The sequence below is a fragment of the Tachypleus tridentatus genome, chromosome 6 (genome assembly GCF_004210375.1).
Source record: "Tachypleus tridentatus isolate NWPU-2018 chromosome 6, ASM421037v1, whole genome shotgun sequence".
In the NCBI taxonomy this organism is placed as follows: Eukaryota; Metazoa; Arthropoda; class Merostomata; order Xiphosura; family Limulidae; genus Tachypleus; species Tachypleus tridentatus.
Genome location: NC_134830.1, coordinates 83,853,801 through 83,880,163, shown reverse-complemented (window position 1 = coordinate 83,880,163; position 26,363 = coordinate 83,853,801). Strand labels below are relative to the sequence as shown.

Here is a 26,363-nt window from a genome sequence, read left to right as displayed (position 1 = left end):
AACTTTTAGTCTTCCTAAACTGTAGTAAGACTGACATGGGCTGTATAAGCTTGGCTCAATGCATAACATATTTCAAGATTTTTGTCCAGGACAGTTTGGAAAGTGTAGTATACATGTGGTATTCAGATACATCATTTTTGGCAGAAAGTTGTAGACTTAGAGAATGCTAAGCATAGAATAAAATGAATGGATAAAAAAGAAAACGAAACAAACAAACAATTTAAATTTGTACAACTTCCATTGCTAATCAATGGGATGATGTATCATTACTTTTTGGCTTCAGTAGTAATTTCACATCTTCTTACTGCTTATTTAATAATGACGATTTTTTGAACTGTTAGATGACTATACTAGCAAAAATGTTCATCAATTCAAGTTGACTGTTGTCTGTCATCCCTAGTACTTCTAATACATTGGACTGTCAACTCTAAGTGTGTACTGAAATTCATAATAGCAATTATGACAAAAAGAGCCATTGCTGTTTGTTTATTTACATCTACAGTTACTTTAAATATTATGAGACAGTTCAAGATAGAGTTAATTTAATTCTTTAGATGATGTCTGAAGGCCATCATGATATAGACATTAATTATTATAGTTATTTGATATGTCACTGAACATAACATTATGCACCATGTGTTAATTGATATGTGATACCTAGATGTTTTTGAATGCTGAGATGTACATATTTGGTATGGATCACAAAAAGTATTTTAAACTGCACCAATAAAGAAAAATGGTGTTGCTTGTATCTTTCTAATTCTAATTCTATAAAACACATTTCTGATTTAATGTTGAACTGTAATACCCCAAAAAGAGTTCCACATGATTTGGAAGTGTAGTAACATTAAGGATTCATGCTCTTGTCTTCATCTCACATAGACACCCTCCCAGCAATAAGAAGTCCTAAAATTACTACTGAAGCCAAAATGTAATGATACATCATCCCACTGGCAGTGAAAGTTGTACAAATTGAAATTATTTATGTTTGGTTTTTCTTTTCTATCTATTCATTTTATTCTGTACTTAGCATTCTCTAAGTCTACAACTTTCTGCCAAAAATGACGTATCTGAATACCACATGTATACTACACTTTACAAACTCTCTCTTGACAACAACAAAAGTACACGAGGATAGATTTTTAGAATATCTAATCTTCAAGTATGAGTAACAGGTAGAACATTATTCTTAATAAATTTTAAACTCAGCATAACTAGTAATTTCTTAAGTTGCAATTTGATATGAGATACATATTCAGGTATCCTGATTTTCATCATGCAAGCTGCAAACAATATGCAAAGATTAAAATACTCGAGAAATGATGAGCACCAAATAAAATGAACGTAGCCAACAGTGACTGAATTAATTACCTATGAGCAAAATTTACACTGATGAGCATCACAAACTGATATGATTAATTTTATTAATGCCATGAAAAGAATCAATTAATCAAGATTAGTTGTCCTAATTCTTCTAAAAATTGATTATACAAAATGTCAATTAAATTGGCTGTCACACAAATCACCAACTAACCCAAACTAGAATTGTTAGTTTGTTTTTAAATTCATGCAACACTACATGGCTATCTGCACTGACTGTTCCTAATATAGCAGTGTAAGACTAGATGGAAAGCAGCTCGCCATCACCACACATCACCAACTCTTGGGCTATTCTTTTATCAATGAATAGTAGGACTGACAATCACATAATAATTTTTTTTAAATTTCAATTTTATTCAGTTAGTAGCTAGAATAAGCTGATGATTTAGGGAGGGGATGCGTGATATGAGCTACGTAAATTCAATTCCCACTACCACCAAATTTTTAATGTCTCAAACTTTAAACTGCTGGCTTGTGGGAAAACAACTAGCTGGCAGTAACCATTGCTAACATTTTTCTCTCTTTATTTTGCTTATTAGGAGGGAACAAGTAGATGTAATAAATTAAACAGCCTGTAAATTAACAAACACAACTACCTGACTTTTTATTTATAAGGAAGGATGTCTTTAACACTCAAATGAACTGCTTCAAAGTTTTGTATACAAAATTGTTTTCAATTTCACAGGAGAGAAACAAGAATCTTAGATAATGATATATTTCACTAAGTTCAGAGTTCCTACTGCAAAAGATCTCCCAATCTCAGATTACCCATGTTACCTACATTTTCATACTAAAACTGTACAATTTTTCATATGGTGGTAAAACAGGCCACCTCTTACAGGATAATTCGCATTAACATCTCCCTTAAATAAGAAGTAATGATACTACAAAACTCATAGGTAGACACTTTAATTACCCTTCACATTGCATGTTTGACTTCTTATTTGGGCTCACATTTGCTCCATCCACTATAATGCAAAGAGAACACTTGGAAAAATGCTTGATTTTTAGATTAGACACTGTTAATCACTTTGAAATGAATGAAGAGTTCTCTTTTCTTTCACTTTATATCCTTTCCATTTTCCCACCCCACACTTTTCTACACTTTCTTACACTGATGTTTAGTGTGTACAACCTTTTTATTCAAGGTTCACATTATTCTTCCTCTCTCACCCATTTACTTTAGTCACTTTTGTGTTATTTTATTTTTATATTATTTTATTTTCATTGTCATTCTTCACTCCTATTAAATTCACATACTCTTTGAACACCATTACTTAATGCATGTATTCATTTTCTTACACTGCCTGTTTTTCATTGAGTATTTCCATTTTTTAATTTATTTATTGAGATTAACTGTATTTATAAATTTTTATACTGTTTTTATTATTATTTTATACATTACTCTCCTCAACTCATTTCTGGCTTCAGGAATATGTTCTCTAGTATTGAAGCCACGTCTTATTTGTTTTATCAAATTAACCATTATATTAGGTTTTGTTGCCACAGGTAACCTGATGAAATGACATTGCATGAATTGTCATTTTCTTACTCTATTAATAAAGTTATTTTAATTTTGTGAGTTTGTGACAATTGTTTGTTCTGAATTTCACACGAAGCTACACAAGGGTTATTTGCACTAGCCGTCACCACCCACCTCTAACTCTTGGACTACTCTTTTACCAATGAATAGTGGGATTGATCATCACATTATAATAACCCATGACTGAAATGGTTAGCATGTTTAATGTAATGGGGATTCAGACCCGTAACCCTCAGCTTACGAGAAGAGAGCCCGAACTATCTAACCATGCTGGGCCTGCTTTTGATAACATGAGACTATTTTGAAATATGTGACAAAACATGCAGTTCAAAAATACACACTTTAAACCTGTCCCTTAAAAAGTAACTTCTATCAGATAAATGTATGAAATGTTTTTACATAAATATGTCACAAAATTTGCAATACCTTTTTTGTTTTCCCACATTCACATTTTTTGGAAACCATCATAGTACAAGGTGGACAAGGTCCAGGATGGCATTGTAATGTGCAGCGATGCTGACAGAAAGACAATAAACGTTGTTTGCCACACATTTCTCCACAAGAATGAGGTGTGTCATACAGGTTCCATTTAGGATCACGCAGTTTCCCACAGAAACAAAAATACTGGTTTGGTACCTTCCAAGTCAAATTTTGACATGCTGGGCATCTCCAAGCAAATTCTGTGGTTAGTATGTCAAAACTTCTTGATTAACACTGATGATGTCAGTCTTATTAAAAACAACATTTACTAGCATCATTAAAATAGTTGGCAGTTATAATATCCCATAGTAAAAACAAATGTAATCATCCAAACACTGTAATGAAAACCAAGAGTTCCTGGAAATAACATTCAGAGTAATTGACTCATTACTGGATTTCATTCAACATCACACCTAGTTACACTGTCACACTACTATTGTTTAATTCTGCAATATAAAAATTAAGCTAAATTAAAAACTACATAGTAATTGTAATCTTTGTGAGTTAATTATTTTAAGTAATTATTGTACACACACACACACACACACACACACGTATTTATGTATTCTCTTACTAAACAGGTAATAATAGCACTACAAATAACTAGAGATTTGATTAGGATCATAACTGAAATTTTGATCTGAGTGAGAAAAGGAAAAGGAGACTGAACACAGTGTCATACAAAACAGGAAGTCTTTATTCACAACAACAACAAATCAAAATAGTTCAGTGGGCTAAGTGTTGGATGTCACTTCCAGATTACACACAGAATGTCTCATTACGAGAAATATTCTAGAGATATTCTATTCTATACTGATAGATTATATCAAAAATACAGAAAGGATAATATCATTTGTTCTCAGAGTGCAGGTACTACTCTCAACATCGGTTGTACCAAGTGAAAGTAGGGAAACATTTAACCTCCAGCCATTTCTAAACTTAAAAATGGTAACATTACCACAAAACTCGTACACAAGACCTAAAAATAATGGGACACATACCTTGTTTGTGTATACCTCCTGAAGACATAAGTACTGTACAAGGAATATGAAACATAAGGAAAGTCTAACACTATTCTAAAGTGCATGTACATCTTCAAATTTTCTGAAAACTTCATAAATTAAAATAATAAACCAGCTAAGACAGAATAGAAAATAATTACTTTTCCAGTACTTCACCTGACCTTCTACTGGTTGTGTGTGCTTTTAAATCAAATAAAGTATGTAATTATACAAAAAACACATATTCTGGAAATACATTGATTCTTGTGCTGAAGAAAACATACAACAGTGTACTACATAAGACAAATAAGCAAAACTTTTGAACAAAGAAAATGTTATAATAATTAAACTTAATTGCAAGTTAATACCATATACTTAAGTTTTATTATAAATACAACCTTAAAATCAAGATCAAATATTGCGTATATGTGTGTTTACATGAACATCTCAAAACGTAATTCTAAATCAGTGGTTCCCAACCTTTTTTATGCCCTGCACCCCTAAAAAATTTTAATATGTACTTGCACCCTTTACAGTAATTATTTATTTAAGAATAAAGATGAAGGTGGCCAAAACAACTGTTATCTTGCACCCCCTAAAACGCTATCTCGAACCCCTGGTTGGGAACCACTGCTCTAAATAGATATTATTTTCATCTATAAAGACAGTTATTCCCTCTGTTAAACTTAAAACTTTGTCACCAGAAATGGCATTTGTCACAATCAAGGATGGCTTGGACAAATTATCATGTGATTATTTTCCAAATATTCCTTTTTCCTTTAATCCTTTCAGTCTTGTAGCCTTAAGAATTGGAATTATCTTATACTCTGCTTATCATTGTTTTAATTTAGCTTACTTTCTCATGGAGATAAAAGTAAAGGAAATGACAGACTCCTTGTAACTTTTCTTAAATGTATAGTCAGTGATGACCAGAAAACCCACTTGTAGAGAAATATATGTAAAAACAGCTGGTTTGAGTTGAGAAAAGTTTTTGTAGAGGAGCGAGAGATTGTTTGCTCCTCTACAAAAAAATTTTCTCAAACAAAACCAGCCGTTTTTACATATATATTTAATTGTATAGTGTTTTGTATAGTGATGTATGGTAGGGGTACATAATTATTTTTATTTACCCATTTATTATTATTATCCTTTAATTATTGTTTATTTTTTCATTGATCTTACCTTCTGCACCTTATACTTTATTTCTCTGCCATTAGCATTCTCTATTAGCCTTTTCACAATAACTCATGGGTCACAGGCCATGTCATCATGTTTTTTGACTTGCATTCAAAATTTTATTAACTACTATTTTATGAATTTATGTCAATAAGTTTGGAATTGAATTATATATATAATAATAAAGTTTGAATTATGAGTTAATTTCTTAATTTAGAAATAAATATTAAAAAAACACTTAAATAATACAAGTTTTTAATGAGTCATGTGGTATGCTGAATGCAGCACTGTTTAAAATTAGATGCTTGTGATCAAGTCTCTAGTTTCATACAAATTATCAATATTAACAGGTAGAATATAAAATAAGAATCTTGTATCTTTTCATTTTGCTGAGATAGGGCTTTTGTACTGAATCAAATACAGTGATTCTATTCACCTCTTTCTATGTTTGGAAATAGTCCCTTGTATATACTAACTTCAATATCCAACATGTGAATAACCAATTGACAGCTTAGAATATCCAGGAGTTTTTCCAGCCATTTTATGCTGTAAAAAGGCTACCACATTTATTATTTAAGATTTTTTGGTTATTCAACTGTATATATATATATATAAAACCTAAAAAAATTGTTTGATATCCTCCATGTGCAAAATTGTAAAAGATTTAGCAACCTATGTCCAGCCACAACAGAGTTCAAAGGTCACAGCTGGAAGAGATAATTGTTTGCTTGATTTTCTTATTTATTGTGCTGTATTTTAAGAATAATAAGTTTAATAACTTACTTCTAAATAGTAAAAATACATATACATATATAACGTATAACAACTGAAATGTGACTTAACATTATAAAATACTAGTCCACTAAAACACAACCAAGACAGTAAAGACCTTTAGTCACTTTTATATTATTTGATATGTAACATGAGTGCACAAGCACTGCATCAGTGTAAGTTATTTAATGCTACCTAGGCATAACTAGAAGATCAATACAATAATATATATATATTAATACATATATATTAATATACAGTGTTATGAGACTTAAGATACTTAGACTAAATATTTGTATTTTCTTGTTATAATATAGTCATTTTAGCAGGAAAATGCATAATTTATACATATTTCCTCATTTTTCCTGATGGTTACGAGGTTGGTCATGTGATGGACCTCACATACTTAAGGTACTGAAAATAACAAAATATAGTCTTATCAAAAACATCTGAAAAGTATTTAGGACGTTTTATGGATTACACAAATAATATTTAAGATTTTTGGGACAAAGAATAGTTTTTTTTATTACAACATGAAATCACATCACACTTGGACTAGTAACAAAACATACTTAAGTTTTTCACAAATAAATCTTTAGTGAAAAATATTTCATTAACAAATCTGATTTCTGTGTACAGAAAACTTGTAATCTTTGCAAAAAGTGTACTAAATGTTGTGAAGATACACCTATTGTATCAGAAGTTATAGTGCAAATACTTAATGTGTGCAAATCTGTAGATGACCTCATGAATATTACAATAAGCCCATTGTGAATGAGTTAAAAGGCTGTTTATTCTTTGACTTTGCTACTGGACAACACATTCTCAATGTAGTTTGGTTCTAGCTCATAAACCAGACCCTTTAGTAATTTCAGATGTGTATTTGTTGTTGCAAAGGATTTTACTTATATTTGTGTATAATTGAATGGAGAGACAATCTTCAACTCCATTTCAATTCTAGTATTCAGTAGTTATATACCATACCTAGGATTGACTTTTTTTTTTTTGCAAAGTCTTGTTTTTGAATTACATTTTAATATACTTTCAATTCACTGTGTTATGGTTGCCAACAACTTTCACACACTCACACAGAATGATGCAAAACTCTCATTCTGTAATTACATAACTATTATTTATACATAAATATGTTACAAAACAATGTACAGAGGAAAATATCAGATATCAGGTTATCCAAGGTAGCAGTGCATTCCTAACAGATAGAAGTGGTCTTCTGAAACATTTTCTTCCAGGTGAAGTATTTTTTTTTTTTCAATTTTTAATTCCAGAAAGACCTTCATGGACTTCCTGATGTTGTTGTCCCACTTGACATGCACACACAAGTGATTCTTACAGTTCTCACTGTGAGATTTTACAAAATACTTGTATATGTTGAGTGAGAGGCAGGCTTGACTGCAGAATTTTCAGCAAAAACATATAGCAATGTTTCTTAGGCAGGTGGAGCATCTAACAATGACATGGTGACAGTCAGAGACACCATTAGCTCCTAAGAATCCAATGTTATTAACCTGTTGGTGGCATCTGATAGGGTATGAAATGTTGTACATCTCTGTTCAACTCTATATAAGCTATAGTCAGACCAGGGACTTGAGCAAAGAAAGGCAAGGCATGTCCCAAAAATGCAGATGTAAAACTTCTGACTCGCTGAAGATTGGTTGGATGGTTGACTTGGTGTTTTGTGGTGCAAAGTAACTATGCTATCTGCACCAAACACCTGATAAAAGGTTAAAATTAAAGTAAAATTATGAAATTTAATAAAAAAGAAATTAAGGTAAATAAAGTTTAATTTTGAATTAAAATTATAAATAGCATTAATTCCAATTTTTATATCTAGTCTACAGCAGTAAGAGAAAAACTACAGTAATATAAGTTGTAAAGCACTTTTTATAGCAAAACTGTAATTATCATAACTCACCAGGATGACTAACAGATAGTTCAAACATCAGCATCAGACACCTGAAATTGGCCTTTCCGTCCTGGTTTCAAGTTATTTGATGTTACAGCCATTTTCTACTTCCAAATCAAACTAAATGAACTTTGATTCTTAAAAGGCAATCACATTAAAATATGAAAAACATTTGTAAGGTGAACAGTGTCACTATCAATCACATTGTTTAACATTATGGATAAGCCTTAAGACAAAACGTGTTTAAAATGGTGTTGTCATTGAGAGCTGTAACAATTGCAAGACAGTAGAATGTGGCTTACTGTGATCTGACTGTCACACAGACATCACACTGGTGCATCAGTCCCATATAAAACAAAACAAGTTAAAAAATGGTGACCAATGCATAGTCTAGTTAGGACAATTTCCTCTTTCCGATCCTTATGGAAGTAAGACAGTCAAAGTTCAATAGAGGGTTTTATTTGGAAAAGCTTGTTTTCACATTACTCACTCTAAGTCAACTGCCAATTGGCATGGAGCCAAACACTGAATACAAAACCGTAGTCCATGCAAGGAACAGGCACAGCAGTGATAGTGCCAGAACAGATAGATTTAGCTGCAGTGTCAGCGAGAAATAGGCCAGTTGGTTTTGAATATCAGCAAGAACAGGGAGAGAACTAATGTGAAGTGATTCCAGGGCCAGTAGAGTCAGTATAGATAGTGCAATTTGGGTACTGCTTAGTTTTTATGTGATCCAGGACAAGAGAAATTATATACAGTTCAGCAGTGAATACAGAAACTGTAGAGTGGATTCTGCATGCAACCACAACAAATCATGGCAGAACCCACAAAGTCAACCAATTTTTGAATCATTCATATAAATAGGAATGGAAGGATGGTTTGAAAGATGTTCAGCAAATAACAGAGTACTTCCACTTGGGAGTATCTGCTTTTCTCAGATGAATTCAAGACAGGTCACATATGGGGACTGTAAGAAGCCATGGTGGGATGGGCTGACCAGTAGATACAACAATGTTATCTAAGAACAGACACAATTCATCCAACTGTGCCTGAATAGGAAGGCCCAAAGGAGCAACAGCAGATCATCTGTACTGAAAAAGCATGGCCAACTGAGGAAGGAAAACACATCTCCAATTACTGTGGTAAGGATCGAAGTTTCAAAGCATACAGAAAAGATATTTGCAAATGGCAGAGGTGAAGAGAAGTTTCATGAGACTGTGTATAAGCTCTGAACTGAGGAAGTGTGGAAAGCTACTGTGCAGAGCAGAAATCCCTGATGATGAATGGGATCCAGCACTTTCAATACTGAGGTCCTGGCAAAATCACAGACTAGTGACCCATAGTCTACTTTTGATTGAATAAGAGCATGATACATCTTTAGCACAGAACATAGATTCACTTCCCAAGTGGTGGAAGAGAGGACACGGGGATGTTCAGCTCTTGTACAACTGACTCCTAGCTGCTTGATGTCTGATATAAAGGTCAGCTTAAGATCAAAGATAAGCCCAAAGAACATTGTCTTAGGGACCACAGAGGTTCAGGATCAAGGTGAATACCCCATTAACAACAAAAATGCATGCAAATAGTTTAGAGAGAGAAAGAGAGAAGTTAAAACCGTTTGCTGTGGTCCACTTCAGTAAATGATTGACGTCAATCTGTAGCTCATGTTTGATAACTGAAATGAGATGTAAAAGTCATCAACACGGAGCCCGTTTGTATTAGTAAGAGAGAGTTGTTCAGTGATGGCATTAATTTTTATACTTAAATGTGTAACACTTAAAATACAGCCCTGAGGGACTCCAAGTTCATGTAGAAAAGAATGGGAAAGTGTTGAACCCACACGAACTTGGATTCTCCTGTCCATTAAAAATATTTTAATAAAAATGGTCAAATGGCCATATAACCCATATAATTAAAGGTCTTGCAAAATGCCATACCCCCATGTTGTATCAAAAGCCTTCTCAATGTCAAAGAATATTGATACAAGATGTTTGAGAAAGGCTTCTCTGATTGACGTTTAAAGTTTAATGAGGTGGTCCATGGTGGAGCTCTGTCATAGGAACCCACATTGGGTGAGTGAGAAGAGATTGTTTCATTCAAGGAACAGAACAACATGAGCATGAACCTCCCTCTCTGAGGTTTTATAGAGACAGCTTGTCAAAGCAATTGGACAGTAGTTTGAAGGAGTCTTGGGATCCTTCCCAGGCTTAGAGAAAGGCAGAACAACAGTCTGGTGCCAGGCATCAGGAAAAATATTCTCCTGCCAGATCTAGTTAAATACAATCATAAGAACAGCAAAAGAAGCAGGAGATAGATAGCATAGCATCTTGTAGTGTACACTATCATGTCCGACTGATGTACTACCAGTTTGAGTTCCACTAGTGTAAAGGGATGAATACAGTCACAGATGCAATCAGCTCAAAAGAAAAGAGGTGATTGCTCTGTGCAAGTCAAGATAACTATAAAGATGGAGGATGAATAAGAAGTGCTAGATACCTTCCAAAAGCTTTCACCTAGAATACTGGCAATGCTCCTGGTATCAGCTACTTCCTGGCTATCAGAAAGCTAGATCGAGAGGGGAACAGGATTATATTGTGCACTGACTTTTCAAATCTTGTCCCATATGATTTTGGAAGTGGTAAGATATGCTGGTTGTGAACCTAATCCACGAGTCCTTCTGGCTTTGATGCCTCACTCACCAAGCATGTGCAGGGGCCTGCTAGAAAGCAATGTGGTTCAAGAGCGTGGGATACCTACGAAAAGTATCCCAGGCCTGTTTTTGAGTTTCAGTTCCATGTGACAGGCAGGATTCCATCATGGACAAAGATATTGTAAAAAATGTGTCGAGGTTTTAGGAATACACTGAGCAGTCCCTGTATAATACAGTTAGTTACTCCTGCCATGCAGTTGTCTACTGATGGCTTACAGACAATGGCAGGATCAAGTTCTGAGAGAGCAGTGAAAGAGGATCAGTTGGCTTGATCCAGCTTCCACTGAAGCATGAGGGTCAGACCACAGCAGGTCTTTCTCAAAATTACAGGAAAATGATCACTGCCCTTGTAAGTTATTTTGAATCTTCCATGAAAAATGGGTGAATTGTGAAGGGGAGCCAATTGAGAGATCAATAGCAGTAAAGGACCAATTAGGTGCATGAAAATAAGTATAAGAAAATGAGGTACAACAGGTGTTACAGATATTGAAGATTATTGCTAAGAATCTGCAAGATGTGGCCGATTAACCTATGGACTGTTTTACATTATTTTATTTCAGTTTTTATTTGGAGGATCCATAATAATAATAATAAAAAAAATATTTTGGTGCTCACTTACTTTACCCACCATAAAGCCCTAGGAAGGGATGCACTATGATGCCAAACAAGGACACTGCAAAAATGACAGGGTTTCGTGAGCACTATACACAAACACTAGCATCAGATACAATGTCCGCAACATCTGTTGAGAACTTCCAACATTCGTACTTGGTTGACCCTAGCTCAAGTAAATCATCGACTGACCACAGGGGAGCCACTCCAAGGCCACACGTCTACAGGAATTCAAGGCCAAAGTGGTGTGTTAGGGTTTGACTCCTCAACCACCAGGATCATCTCCTCCCCTTTACAGGTCACCATGTGGGGCAAATGGGTGTATGTTTAGATCCCAGGGGAGGTAAACTGAAAGAAAAGAACCTTCCCTGGGAGGTTCCCTCGATACGTACAGGAATCCACTCCAAGGCGGACCAGCTGAAGAAATACGATAGTCCCAAGCATCAAGATTCTGGTTTTATATATAAAAAGTTGTTATAAGATGCTTTACCATATTAGTTTTTGATTGGTAAGAAATTTATTCAGCAGTGACAATATCCAAGTTATAACAGCCCATTTGCAATTAGAATTTGTTCCAAAAATGGGTTTTGTAAAGTAAGTGCAGTATCAAAACTGTTGCCTTAGCTAAAACACATACACACACACACATACATACACAAATGTATATTGCCTGTACAAGATATACCAGCACCTGTCAAGAACGCATCTCGGTACATAGCTGTTATTCCCAATAAATTGTTTACAACAAAGTATATTTCACAGCTATTTCTCACATGCACATAAACTTTCCACCATCATCTGGTTGTTATAGTAATAAAACCCAAGTCCAATCAGAATTGAAGTAAAACTGCACCTACTGGTTCCTTCAAATATCACTGAATATGAGAAAGTACTGTATAAGCACTGCCTTCCAATGTCTAGCCATGAGATCCAACTAGTACAATATACTATGTCCCTGCAATTTCATCTTGATGCTAGTAAAGTATAACTCTTAAACAATTACAAAGCAATGCTGCACGTGTTACTTTCTGCCTTAGTTTACAATAACGTACATTGAAACTGCCATTTGCACAAAAATAGATGTGTTAAATTGTATTTTTTATGAAATATTCTAATTTCCACAACTAAATATATTACATCAAAACCAAAGTATTTACTACATCAAGTTTATTTTTAGTTTAGGTACACAAGTTACTATCAATGGATTCCATTTCTCTTAAAGAATTTCACCTGCTTATGAATATGATCCAGCTTAAAAAACCTTGTAAAATGGTGGCAACTACCTGTTGTGGAGACACAAGTGTAGAGGACAATATCTCGAAAGTCTTCTGCTTTTCGTATTCAGGTCAGTGTGTGTGTAGCTGTTGTCGGTCTTTTGTAGTGTCCTGATGTTATGATTGGTTGGATTATCACTGTTTCTGATTGGAGGAGAGATATCCTGTAGATTCAACCAATGGCAACCAGCCATAGGTTACACACCTCTAATACAGAATCTCTGTTTAGTGAAGGTTTAATAGTTTAAAAGGTTTAAACAGAAATTCCAGATTAGAGATCAGTAACCTGTGGCTGCCATTGGTTGAATCTACAGGAAATTACTCCTCCAATCAGAAACATTTATAATCCAACCAATCACAAAACGTTCTCCACAATCCACTAGGACACTATAAAAGGCTGACAATACCTACATACACTTACTATCTGTGCTAGTTGTCCCTAATTTAGCAGTGTAAGACTAGAGGGAAGGCCCAAATACCTACATACATTGACAAGCTGTAAGGGCGTGCACTCGTAAGCTAAACATGCTCTAGCCCTCCCAGCCGTGGGGGTACAATGTTACAGTCAATCCCACTATTCGTTGGTAAAAGAGTAGCCCAAGAGTTGGCGGTGGGTGGTGATGACTAGCTGCCTTCCCTCTAGTCTTACACTGCTAAATTAGGGACGACTAGCACAGATAGCCCTCGAGTAGCTTTGTGCGAAATTCCAAAACAAACAAACCCAAGTGTTAGAACAATTTTTCATATATGTATGTATATGCATTCTATTGTAGCATTATTCTACGTGACACATCATAAAAAGCTTGGATTCATGCAAAACTATGAAGAAAGAACAACACATCTGTCAGTATGATAAGTGAGTTTGTTTAAGCAGACGACATCGCTATCTGGAGCACCTCCAGAAACCCAGTGATGGCCATGTCTCGCGTATAAGAATCACTAAATAACGTCTCAACATGGAGCAACAAGTGGAGAGTCGTGTTAAATCCAACGAAAACACAAGCAATCACCTTCTATAGGAAATTAAAGAAGCAAAGAAAAAATCTTGAAAAAATAAAACTATCACTCGGAAACACAACCATTAACATGAGCAAAAACATCACATTCCTTGGCATCACTTTTGACACAAAACTAACATGGAAAAAACATGTTAACAATATACACTCATCAAAAAATGAACAAAGCTAAAAGCATAAAATGCAAAGAACGAAAGCTGTAAACAACAAGTTAATGAAGCAGTTTGCCAATAATCTGGATGACTTTTTTGACAACACTTATAAAATGCCATTTGCACAAACTAAATCAATCTTGAAATGTTTTTTTCAGGAAAATGTTATATTTTAATTATTTTCTCTTCCCTAACTCTCTACAAGGCTGTTCAATTTGACTGACCTTGAAACCACAAAAAGCAAAATAAATCTAAATTACCATTTTTTCTTTCTGAAGTGACTTCATATTGTAACATCAAACCACATTTGTTTATCCTAAGTAGCTTTAAACACCTTACAGAATACATCTGTTTATTCTTAAATTGTATTGTTTACTGCCCAAAACCATGTCTAATTACTGCTTGCACCAATGTACGTTGTAAATCATTTGGGAACATATGGCCCATGTTATGCTATCATATTACAAAGTGTTTGAGCTACTCCACGTTGTTCACAATGTAAAAAAAAATATTTTTATTATTTATTTTACTAAATCTAATCTTAACCTAGAGAATTTCCTGTTTTACAATTTATTTTTTACAATAAAAAATAAAGAAATCACATGACAAAAAGAAATAAAGTAGTTATCTATTTTTTATTTTTTTTTCTGTTAACCCTACATTTTTATACTATTGGTAGAACTCTATCAAAGAATGTACAATAATAACATGCAAAAAGCAAACAATGTCCCACAAACATTGCAATTTTTCAGGCATTCTAACTGTGCAACAAGAGCCATTATGAATTCATCCAAGTTAGCCCATATATTTACTGTGGGACCTAAGCTTGTACTGAAAAAGATATTAACATTTTTCTGTACAAAAACAATTTTTCATTTGACAGATGAAAACCTTGGCTTTTCTGTTGGTTATAAGTAGTACAGTATTAAGCATCAGAAAGAATTACTGACAAATCGGAAATAGAGTATATGGCAAAACAGGTCCAATATTATGTTTAATGGGTTTGTCAAAGAAGATTGAAGGGTATACAAATTGTGCTTTTCTTGAGCTATGACAAAATTAAAGTGCAATTTACTTCATATTTTGTACTTCTTGAAATTATGGGAAATAAATTAGATTAGAGAGGGATACCTACTAAAAAATAAATCACATTTCTCACATTTGGTGAAATTTAAATTAAAAAAACAACTTGCATCACAAATTTAAGAACTTAAAACATACATACCATTAAAATATGAATTATTAGTTATGATTTTATGCTGTACTAATTTATATGATATGAACAAAAGTATTTTAATTAAATTTTCAATCTAATTAACTAAAAACTGTGATGTGCAGTAAAGTATGCCAAGGATGAAAGAGTTAATTCAGTCATCATAAATCAACACTGGACTATGATGTGCCTCCTAGTGATGACAAACCAATTTACAAGACCTCAGATGTCCTGGCAGCCATGTCGTTACTGTCAACAGAGTGCAATAAAAGAAATCCTATCTGTACAGCTACTTTTACTTTACTTATCATGCCTATGAGCATACCAGCAGGAAGCCAAATAAGTATTCATAGTCACACAGAAGTTCTTAGAAAGATAAATGTTTAAACAAATGAAGCTTGTTTTTTCAGATGTGACACAGTATATTTCATGTACTAATTCAATCACTGCAATAAATTGTGATAAACTCAACATAGTCTATAATACACAATGAAACACCAGAACTGTTCACTTCCCTCCTTAACAGGTACATATGTATGGTCCACTGTTCTTGAACTTGGTCTGGATGACCATAGATGGAGTTTTGCAGAGTTTACCTGTAGCAAAGGAACAACTAACAGTTTTTGCAGTAGATCTACCCTCAAGGTCTCAATGTTTTAATGTAATTGGATATATACCTCCATTCACATTCAATTAAACACCATTTGCCAGAATAAAGTTAGTATCAACTAATCAGAGTGCTAGATACATTGCAAGATGGACCAGGTTCCTCATAGCTCTAGTATTACCCAGGTCCAAGTATTTTTACAGGCATATACTAAGCATCACCCAGCCATAAACAAGCTTGGCTATGAACAAATCTTTTGATGAAAGAATCTGCTGCATCTCCAAAGGCAGCAGACAAAAAGGACTTTGGTTGCATTACTTTTTCATAGCAGTAACAGCAGACACAACTTGCTTTGATTCTCTTGCACATTCTTAGAACTTGAATGCAGTGGAAGATTTTGCCTATTTTGCTGGAGGAAGTTTACTCTAATGTACTTAATGAACCTTGACCACTCACAGGAACACAGTATGACTGTACTGTGATGTTGAGATATTTATGTGTATGTAACTGGAGAGTCTTCTGCACGAGTTTTCTGTATGCATATTTGGATAGTAGTATATCTAAGGTATCCTTTATTCTCCTGAAGAATAACAGTAAGCTGTGCAAAAGTGTTTGAGTTTTAAGTCTCCTTTGAGAATCATTGTCTCAGCTACAGTCACTGAGGCTGTTGCAACTTGCTCACTATTTCCATATTTGCTACCTCACTTCATCTGGTAGTCCTTCCACAAACTTACTTATGCCATTATACATAAATGGCAGAATTTATCCTCATAATATGCCAAACTATTTCACTTATTTCCTTATCAGAAATAAGTCTGTTGGTTAATGCCAACTTAATGAAGATGTTCCAAATGGAACCAATATATGGGAAAATGTATAAAAAGAGAATGTAACAAGAGATACATAAATTAAATTTAAAAAATATGGTATTTATAATACAAGAAAGATAAAGAAAACAGTGAAGAGCTATTTATTACAGATATAGCAAATGATCACATCAAAAATTAAAATTAAAGAAATTTCTGTAAAATATTTATTACATAAAAATACTCAAATGATCAATGTTGTTTAGTAAACAAATGGTCTTAAAATAGACTCATGTTTCAGCACCAATTCATGCCATTCTTAGGAGTATGATAAACATATACTGTGCAGCCACAGGTCATGTAAATATGTATATTACATACTTAAGAAATTCTTGCTATTAACATACATTGTTTATTCAAGCCTTCATTCCCATTAAAGATTTAATGTTTATTAAATTTCATTATTTCTACAGTTTCCCTAATATTTCTAGCCATCACTTTGTCTGTGTCAAAGTAACACTTTTATCCCATTGAATGTTATAACCATTATAATTTTCATGTTCAGTTAGCACAGAATTTTCCCCTTTGTTTGTAATGTCTCTCAATTTCATCTATTCTAATTTTTAAGTTTCTTCTAGTTTGACCAATCTATACAAAATCCAAATTCACATACAATTTTAAAAATACCCATTTCCTCCATTATATTGATTTCATCTTTAGTTTTATTTAATATTGACTAATTTTATTCATTGGTTTTTGTTTTTTAATTTATAGAAAAACTGACTGACAAATCTGGTACAAACTGTAAGAACAATATTTCCTTTTGATCGTTTTATCAAATGTTGATTTTAGTTTATTTTTTTGGTTGTCATTTTTTTCTACCCTAAAATCTATACAGGGGAGGCCAGATCAATCTCATAACCACAATAAAAAATATGAAATAAATCTAAATTACCCATTTTTATTTCTAGAATGACTTCAAATTATAACAAGTAAATACATTTTTTTGTTTTATTGCCCTTGGAACTCATTGTATAACTAATTATCCCATCACAAAACTTATAAATCACTCAGTAAATGTATAACTCATGTTATTCTATACAATTAAACAATGCACAGGCAACTTGCAAGCATATCTCATGAACAACTTATTAAAATTTTACCTAATCTAACATAATACCTTAATTTTTACATTTTAGTTACTTTCATAATAAATAGAAAAACAAGAAATATATTAGTTATCTAGGTCTTTTTTCTTGTTATTGACTGTTAGTAAAACATACTACTTTCTTACATTAATTGTACTACAATATTAAATAATTTTTATTAACTTAAATAAAGCACCTAATAACACAAGAGCAGACATCATCATACAACTATCATAATTCTTTTGGCTTTCTAACTATGCAATAATTGCAATTAAAGTGAAAGAGATAATTATCTGTACAGGAAACAATATATTATTTGATAGACTAAAACCCTAGTTTTCTATTGGTTATAAAATACAGTACTAAATGTCAAAATTGGCTGTTTGTGAAAAAGAAGATGCGAGAGGTTGGCATGGCAAGAGGGGTCTAATTTTCTAGTTTATGGTTCTGTAACCACACAAGATCAAAGGCTACAAATATCTGACCTTGCTTGAAGATAAATAATTTTATAATGAAATATTAACTTCCATAGTTCTCATAAAAAAGGGGAAGACCTAAGGAGAAAATGTCACAATTCTCATACTAAACATTTCCTTGACAATTAGAATTTTACTTGTGTAATATTAAAATATGATTTATTAGCCATGTTTTAATGACAAGATAATAAAAGTAGTTTACTTAAATTCTAAATGTAAGTCAGTAAAACTTTGACATGCAAAGAAAAAAGTACTCACAAGGAAAGAATTAATACTAAAGGAATAATATAAGCTAATTTAAAAATTATTTCTTTCAATCATAATTCCTTAATTTGTGTTAGAGAAAGCATTTTATGACATGTTCTTCAAAGTGTTTAATGAAATAATTAGCTTTGCTAAAGTGCTGAGCTGTAGGCTTTTCTCTATCTGAAATATCCATGATGTTATAGAAACACAGGTTCAATAAGCCTAGATACAAAATGATATCCCATAAACTGAGTGTTTTCTTCTTCAGGGGCAAACAGAAAATGGTGGTGTAATGAAATGAGTGACATGTAAATAAAGATGAGTGATGTCATGTAGACCATCAGGAAATGTTTAGAAATATTTGCCATATACTGTTGTGTGACATCACTCATCTCCCTTTATATATCACTCACTTCATTCCATCACCATTCCCATTTTGCCCCGGAAGAAGATCAGTCCACTTTTCAAAACATGCTCTTGTTTACATAATCATTCTCCTATGCATTTAGCAAGCATGTGGTGGGTTTTTTCTATGTAGATTTACATTTACAACTTGAATGCTTACTTACAGAATAGGCTGACTCTTGAAATATTAACATATGCTATATGACTAATGTAAGGGCAACCGTTGCTCTGAACTGTATCTACCACCTTGAGTATCACCTGATAGATACACATTGTTTGAAAGTTGACTATGGAGGAGTAAATCTTTTATGTTTGTGTCTCATTCATAAGAAAATAATTTTTTTTTTGAGAATACCTGACTCACAGTAATGTTCTGTGTTATAATGTGAAAGTTGTCAAGCAACATGCAAGTTGTGTACTGATTGAAAAGGTGATACGTAAGTGTAAGCAGAATGTGCTTATGATCAGTGGAAGTATTAGTTGATGTTGGACATGTTTTGTTGCAGTTTCTAAACTTTATAATATATTAATGTTATAATTACTGCTATGATTCCCGCTAGAAAAACACTGAAAACCATCATCATATCTGCCGAGAACTGAATCAGATCCATAGCAGAAGTGCATCAATGCCATCTACACCAGCAGAATGCAACTGCTTTGCTTCTCAACTGAGTGGAATTGAGCACACTCAGGAGACAAGGCCTTCATTCTAAGAACTGGCAAATTGCAGACTCTTTTACTTTACTAGAAGAAGGTGAGAAAGATATCAAGAGGTATGTAACCCTGGAAACCACAATACCTTGTTTTGAAAAGCAAACTAATCCCATGATTGACAGTACACAGATCATCATAGATGGACAGTAATCCCTATCTGCTTAACACATGTTAGTTTATGGATGTACAGTCTGGGGCAAAAGGTGTATGAAGCAAAATACTACAAGGTTCTAATGGTCTTGCAGAACATACCATTTCAGTAACAAGCATAACTTGACACACAGTTCTTACATTGTGGATTTAAGACTAATTTTACTTGGTCAGGCAACATTTGCTGCTGAGTTGGGGAAGCTACAAAGAACTGGGAGATTAATGGAGCACTTATACACTGAAAGAAAATCTCTGAAATGGAAAATGGTGACAAAAGGAATACAAACATCTTTAGAGCAGGAAAAAGGTTAAATGGTGAAGATAATGAGTAATAAATATCTGTAGGTTCAAATAATGGCACTAATTATGTTCTCCAATGGATGATAGAAATATCAATCAAGGAAGCTGAAAAGGTAACAGATCTGAGGAGAAGAAATGCCATGAGAAAGAAAAGAATAAGCTAGGCATATTAACTGTATGATCCAATCCATAAGGGTAATAGGAAAGAGGTTGTGGAGAAATAAATAAATAAATAAACAAAGAACCACAAAATGGAGTAGTAAGTGTCATGTAATAATGTTGAGTCCTGACCAAACAGAGGTGGTGACCAGGATCAGAGTGGTTGAAAAGGGGAGATGAAAACAAAAACAAAATACTCTTAGGAGTGGGCAAAGTGTTGGACAGAAAGGAGCAACTGGGATAAAGAATAACACATGAAATACAAAATAAAATACAGCAGACAAATTATGAATGCATCAGAAGAACAATGTTCACCTGCAGACCCGAACAAGAAAAAGGTATTAAAAAGATGTGGTATAATGAACATGAAGACAATGGTACAAATGGAGGATGGGTGAAAGCATGCAGGATGACACTAAGAATCCAATAAGAGACAGAAGTCAGATGAGGAGAACATGAGAGGTGGAAGGAACAAAACAACAGGGGTAAGACTGGTAACCAAATGACACAAAACATGGTGGATGTAGCCTCCTGACAGCCTGCAAAAGAGAACAGGCCCCTGTCCAAAAGAAATGTGATGTAGGAAATTGTAGTACATTCATGATGTTAGAAAAGCATGTAGCTTCAAGAAGTGGGAAATTGTAGGACAGGAAGGTGGGTAACTATGATGATCAATTGCAGTAAATGTACCACTTTCTTTGGTAAACCATCATGAAAGAAGAATGAACAGAAAGGAGAATCAAGTTAGATATGCACTGCATAATTACAGCTCTTTACAGATAAAAGCCATGCATGAGGACAGAGTGTAGGGGAGAAAGGAAGAAGCAAAACACAAGACAGCACAGCAGTGAAAAACCACACCTGAGCTGATCAACATGAAACAAAAGAACACATTATGGAGTTGTGTGAATGATGGAAAGGTCCAGTTTTAACAGACAAATGGGACATAAAGACCCATCTTACCTCAACAAAGTATCTACTGCCCCAGCCAATGGATACTGAACAGGAGACAAAAATCTGGGAAGCTGTGTAGTGAAATGAGTGGCTAAAGCATCCAAATCCAGACCACCATATTACTGTGCACATATTTCTAGAAAAACACTTTGGTCTAGAGACAACTCCATAGGAAGAATCCTGCCCAGGCTTAAAAATGATCTGTGATGAAATAGGTATATCGCCTTTGAATGCACAAGGAGTTTACTATGTTGAGATGTGGATGTTTTCAACAATATATCACTAGAGCAAAGCTTTTTTACTGACTTTGGAAAGCCAGCTGATCCCTCCAGAATAGTCCATTCTGAATAAAAAATGGAGACATCTGCCTTAAAGGTTTCTCTGAAAAAGAATGAAAGTGCAAGAAAATGAGGTAGAACAGGTGTTACAGATGTTGAAGATTGCTGCTAAGAATCTTCAAGATGTCGTTGTTTACCTACGGATTGTTTTTTCACTATTTTATTTGGAGAATCCATAATAAATAAGGAATATTTTAGTGCCCAATGACCCCACCCACCATGGAGCCATATGAGGGGATGCACTATAATGCCAAACAAGTACACTGCAGCAATGGCAGGATTTTGTGAGCACTATACCCAAACACCAGCATCAGATACAATGTCCAAAACATCTGATGAGAACATCCAACACTGGTACTTGGTTGACCCTAGCCCAAGTAAACCAGCCAACTAATCCAAGGGGTCACCCCAAAGCCATTTGTCTACAGGAATTCAATGCCAAATTGGTGTGTTAGGGTTTGACCCCTCAATCACCAGGATCCTCTCCTCCCCTTCATGGGTCACCATGCACGGCAAACACGTGGGTGGATGTTTAGATCCCAGAGGAGGTAAACTGAAAGAACAGAACCTTCCCTGGGAGGTTTCCTTACCATGTACAAGAATCCACACTGAGGGGATCATCATCTGACTCAGAAGACTGCATGAAAGAAACCAATTCTATACACTTTAGTGTCATCATATCATGGGTCAAAAAACTCATTTTGATAACAAAGACGTGGCCAGCAAATCTGCTGTAGGAGTTACAACAGCTGTGAGTGTATAACTTAATCTTATTTCTAGAGAAAATTACTGTTGTATAACAACAACATGGAATAATCAAACTGTAAATTGCAAAAAATTATGATAGAAAAGAAATGTCATAAACCATTTATGAACTGTAGAACACACTACTTACATTTCTGCTTTAGTCATCTTCCATGCCTTGAGAGAAATATTCCCAAATTACAACTTGTGAGATTACACATGCTTTACAATGCCAACAAAATTTTTTTTCATAAATTTAGTATCTTGATTTGGGCCTTTGCCAATTGCTAATTATAAAAGGTTAGTTGCCCTTGTCACTATGTTGAGAATGCTTTCATTCTCCTTTTTTGGTTGTACTGAATAATATGCATTGTTGCTCAGCAACAAACCTATTGCCAGATTGTTCTCAGACCAACTATGGTGTTAATGTTCAATGCTCATTACTCATTTTCACTTGTTAGATAGGTTTTTTTTTTTATTATTTTGATAACTTCAGTGGTATAACAGAAAAAGTTTAACTCAAAAGTTAAAAAGTTGTAGTCAAAAGCAGAATAAAACATACCAAGTAGTGTCTCAACTAAGTCTTACATTACATTTATGAAGTAGTCCCAATGTTTCTATTAGACTACAAATAGGCCTAATACTATTAACATCTTAGTCAATGTTTGTAAGGTTTTGAACAGGGAATAAATGTTAAATAATAAATATTGTTTTGGTATTTTAACACACATTACCCACTTGGTCTTAAAACCTAAAAAACCTTCTTACTGCCAAATATTTTCTATCATTTGTAGAGTTAAGAATTTGTGTCAGTGGTGAGTTTTAAATAGTGAATAAATGTTAATAATTTTACTATTTCAACATATTTACTTCACCTTAAAACAAAGAAAAATAAATGCTTATTACTGCCAAATATCTTTTATCCTATGTATGGACAAAATAGTTGAAAATTTGTGTTGTGTTGGAATGTCTGAACTTGTTTTCTACTTCCTGACCTAGAATACAGTGAAAAGGCTCAAGAGCACAACTGAATACTCTTTCAGAGTACACACACATACATTTGCTCATGATAACACTGCATTTTCTGAATAGTTTTTACTAAAAATATGGTGATTAAAGAATTATTTTGAGAATGATGAAATAACTGAAGAGTAGGTGGCATTTGAGATAAACAAATTTGTTTTGTTAAATTCTATAACTTTTGTTAATAATTAACAATATTTTCCCATCATTTTTGACTTTATAATAGTAATAAATAATTTAGTAAACAGAGTTGTTCACGGTACTGCATTTACTTTTAATGCATATTTACAATAAAATTCAACAAAAAGAAATTGTTCTTTATTCTTAGAAGCATCAACCTTTAGCTACCATTTTTAATGCTATTTATTACATTCTAAGTTAGTAAAATCATATGTTAAATATGATGATCTAGACTGAATCTATGCATTACCTGCTACAACTGCAGCTGGTGAACGAGCCCACTTTTTGATACATTGTAGATGGAAAATATGGAAACAGCTCATGCAGCTCCATATAGCATCATCAACTCTAATCTTTTCACAGCAAACCATACACTCATATTTTCCACGGTGAAGCTGGTGGGTTAGGAGATCTACATGTACAAAAATTACATTAAAAACTAAAGTACTTAATATTTTTATAAATATAAGTACAGAAGGCCTAGTTTTAATACCTCAGAATAATCTACTTCCTGGAGCATTTTTGTTGCTTTCCATTACCTGTAGATTACTTTTTACCTATTCATCACAAAACAACCAAAACTAATGTTAATCATGTCTCTACATGCTGCCCTCATTTTCCAAACAGAACTTCCATTACAAAATGTGCTAAGTCAGAGTAAAAAAACCTGCACTGAAAATTCAAGCTGTATGTACCACTTTAAATTATCAGAAGAAAACAAATGATAAATTAATTTCTAGATAATGGTGACTATTTTCAGTAATATATGGTATCCATTCATGTTTTTATCCTTCTAACTTCTATGTACATGTATTTTACAAAACTAATTTTGTTTTTATAATTTTAATTTTTTTCTTGAAGTCCATCATTGACCATTTATACATTTAATCCACTGCTAGCTAATAAAACCAGCTGGTCTCTCTTCTCACTGAACCATGGTAAACATCTACCTGTAGTTGACTGTGATGGGTTGCTGATTTGAGATGCAAAGAAAAAGGGGAAAAAAAAATTTCTAAGTGCTGACTAGTAAAGTAGTTTATCTCTGACAGGAAAGGCTAGACAGTGTTTTGTTGAAAGACTAAAAGCACATATTTTCAAAAGTGCGGTTGTACTATATTCTCATTTCAAACAAGTTGGACTGGTATTCCAGTAAATGTTTATTCAAGTTTAGCAATCATTTGTAATATGATTCTCAATTTTAACTATTTTATTCAACATTTTATACTGTTCCAGTATACAGTATATGATTATGCCACATAATTTCACTCATCCACAAAGTCCTTAAAACACTGATTACTTCAGGAAGTTCATTATTTACCCTGTGCATTATTTGATTAAATCCAAAAATTCTTACAATTACACTTAATAAAGGGTCAACAAGTTATATCTCGGGCAGTTTTCAGCTTTTTCAGTAAACGACTCACAATTTTCTCTCTATTTTTAATAATCCAAAAGTAATTACTCTAGTTATTTGAATACAGTTTTTACAAAAATGATTCTATTTTTATATATATATCAGAGGGTATGTTAAATAAAATGACACCATAAATAAAAATGCCAGTTATCTTCCAATCTTAATCAAAATAAAAAGAACTAAAAAGATGTACAAAATGTGTAAACATAGGCAGCAGTTAATATAAGATAGGAAATAATTTTGTACTGGTTATGTGTACGTGTATATATTATTCTCACACATTACTGATTACATCAGTTGTTAATGGGTAATTAAATCAGCACTATAAAACAATGACGAATTAAATACCCCAATCATTATCAATACACCTACTTAATTGTTTGATGTCTTGTTTGAAAAAGTAAAAAAAACTGTCTTCAAGTTCCTAGAGTAATTACTTTAGGATTATTAAAAATAACATTCCAGTTTTGGAATGTTTAAATAATCTAAATTCTTCAGAAACTGCAAGTTCCATTTTCACATATTACTTTCATACATTGTATATTAAAAAAAAAAAAAAGACCTAAAAGATGTAATCAGTTTTTATCATTTGTTTGATAACTTTATAAATAATGAAATAACTGTATACATATTTAAATTTACTAGAATTCAGTGTAAAAATACATCTGTATTTACAACAGTTGTATCATTTTTAATGAACAAGTACATAAGCAGATGGTGGGTATTCCAATGGGAACGAACTTCTCTTCAGATATGGCCAATCCACGCATGTTCTTTTATGAAAATTCATTTATGAAGTAGACTTTTAAATTCTAACTTATGCATTTACACTTTCCATTACATAGATGATTGATTTAATAGCCATAAATAATAGGAATTGTACTACAAATATAATATGTCCAACACAATTTGCATTAGAAAGAATTAATAATAATAATAATGAGGTCAGTGCTAATTATTTAGATTTGGACATCACTTTTATAGAAGACATAGAGCAGTTATTTTTTTAACCATTCTTTGTTTACACACAAACCTAACAGTGTTGCTCTATGTATACTTTTAAAGTATTACTATACCTCAAATAAAATGGTTCTTAATAGTCTATAACAAGTATAATTTTTTTTCTGGATGATGTTCTATTATTAAAAAATAAACTCAAAAATAATGGCTATAAAGACAAGCAATTAGAGAAGTACATTACTTTAGTTTTTAATAAATACAAAAATATTTTAGAAACTACAGATTAAGGAAAAAATCCCAAAACAAATACAATAGAAGTAGTTGGTTTATTTAACTTATAAGTATCTAATAGCAATTTTTTAAACTAATATTCTTTGGTATAAATGGGATAAAAAGACAACCTTGAAGTACCTGGGTTTATAATGTACCTTTGTGGTATTTGAATAAATCTTCAGAAGAAAAGGAGGAGGTTGGGAGTAAGAACTAT

General features: G+C 33.1%; 1 protein-coding gene across 2 annotated transcripts in view; it reads right to left on the bottom strand.

Moving 5' to 3' along the window:
• LOC143252933 (transcriptional repressor NF-X1-like) overlaps positions 1-26,363 on the bottom strand; it is a 97,551-nt gene that overhangs the window by 41,153 nt on the left and 30,035 nt on the right. For both annotated transcript variants that reach the window (XM_076505824.1, XM_076505825.1), the window contains exons 3-4: positions 23,753-23,914; positions 3,350-3,603 (exon numbers count right to left, since the gene is read on the bottom strand). In XM_076505824.1, coding sequence (XP_076361939.1) covers positions 3,350-3,603; positions 23,753-23,914 — 416 coding nt within the window. The remainder of the gene's footprint in view (positions 1-3,349; positions 3,604-23,752; positions 23,915-26,363) is intronic.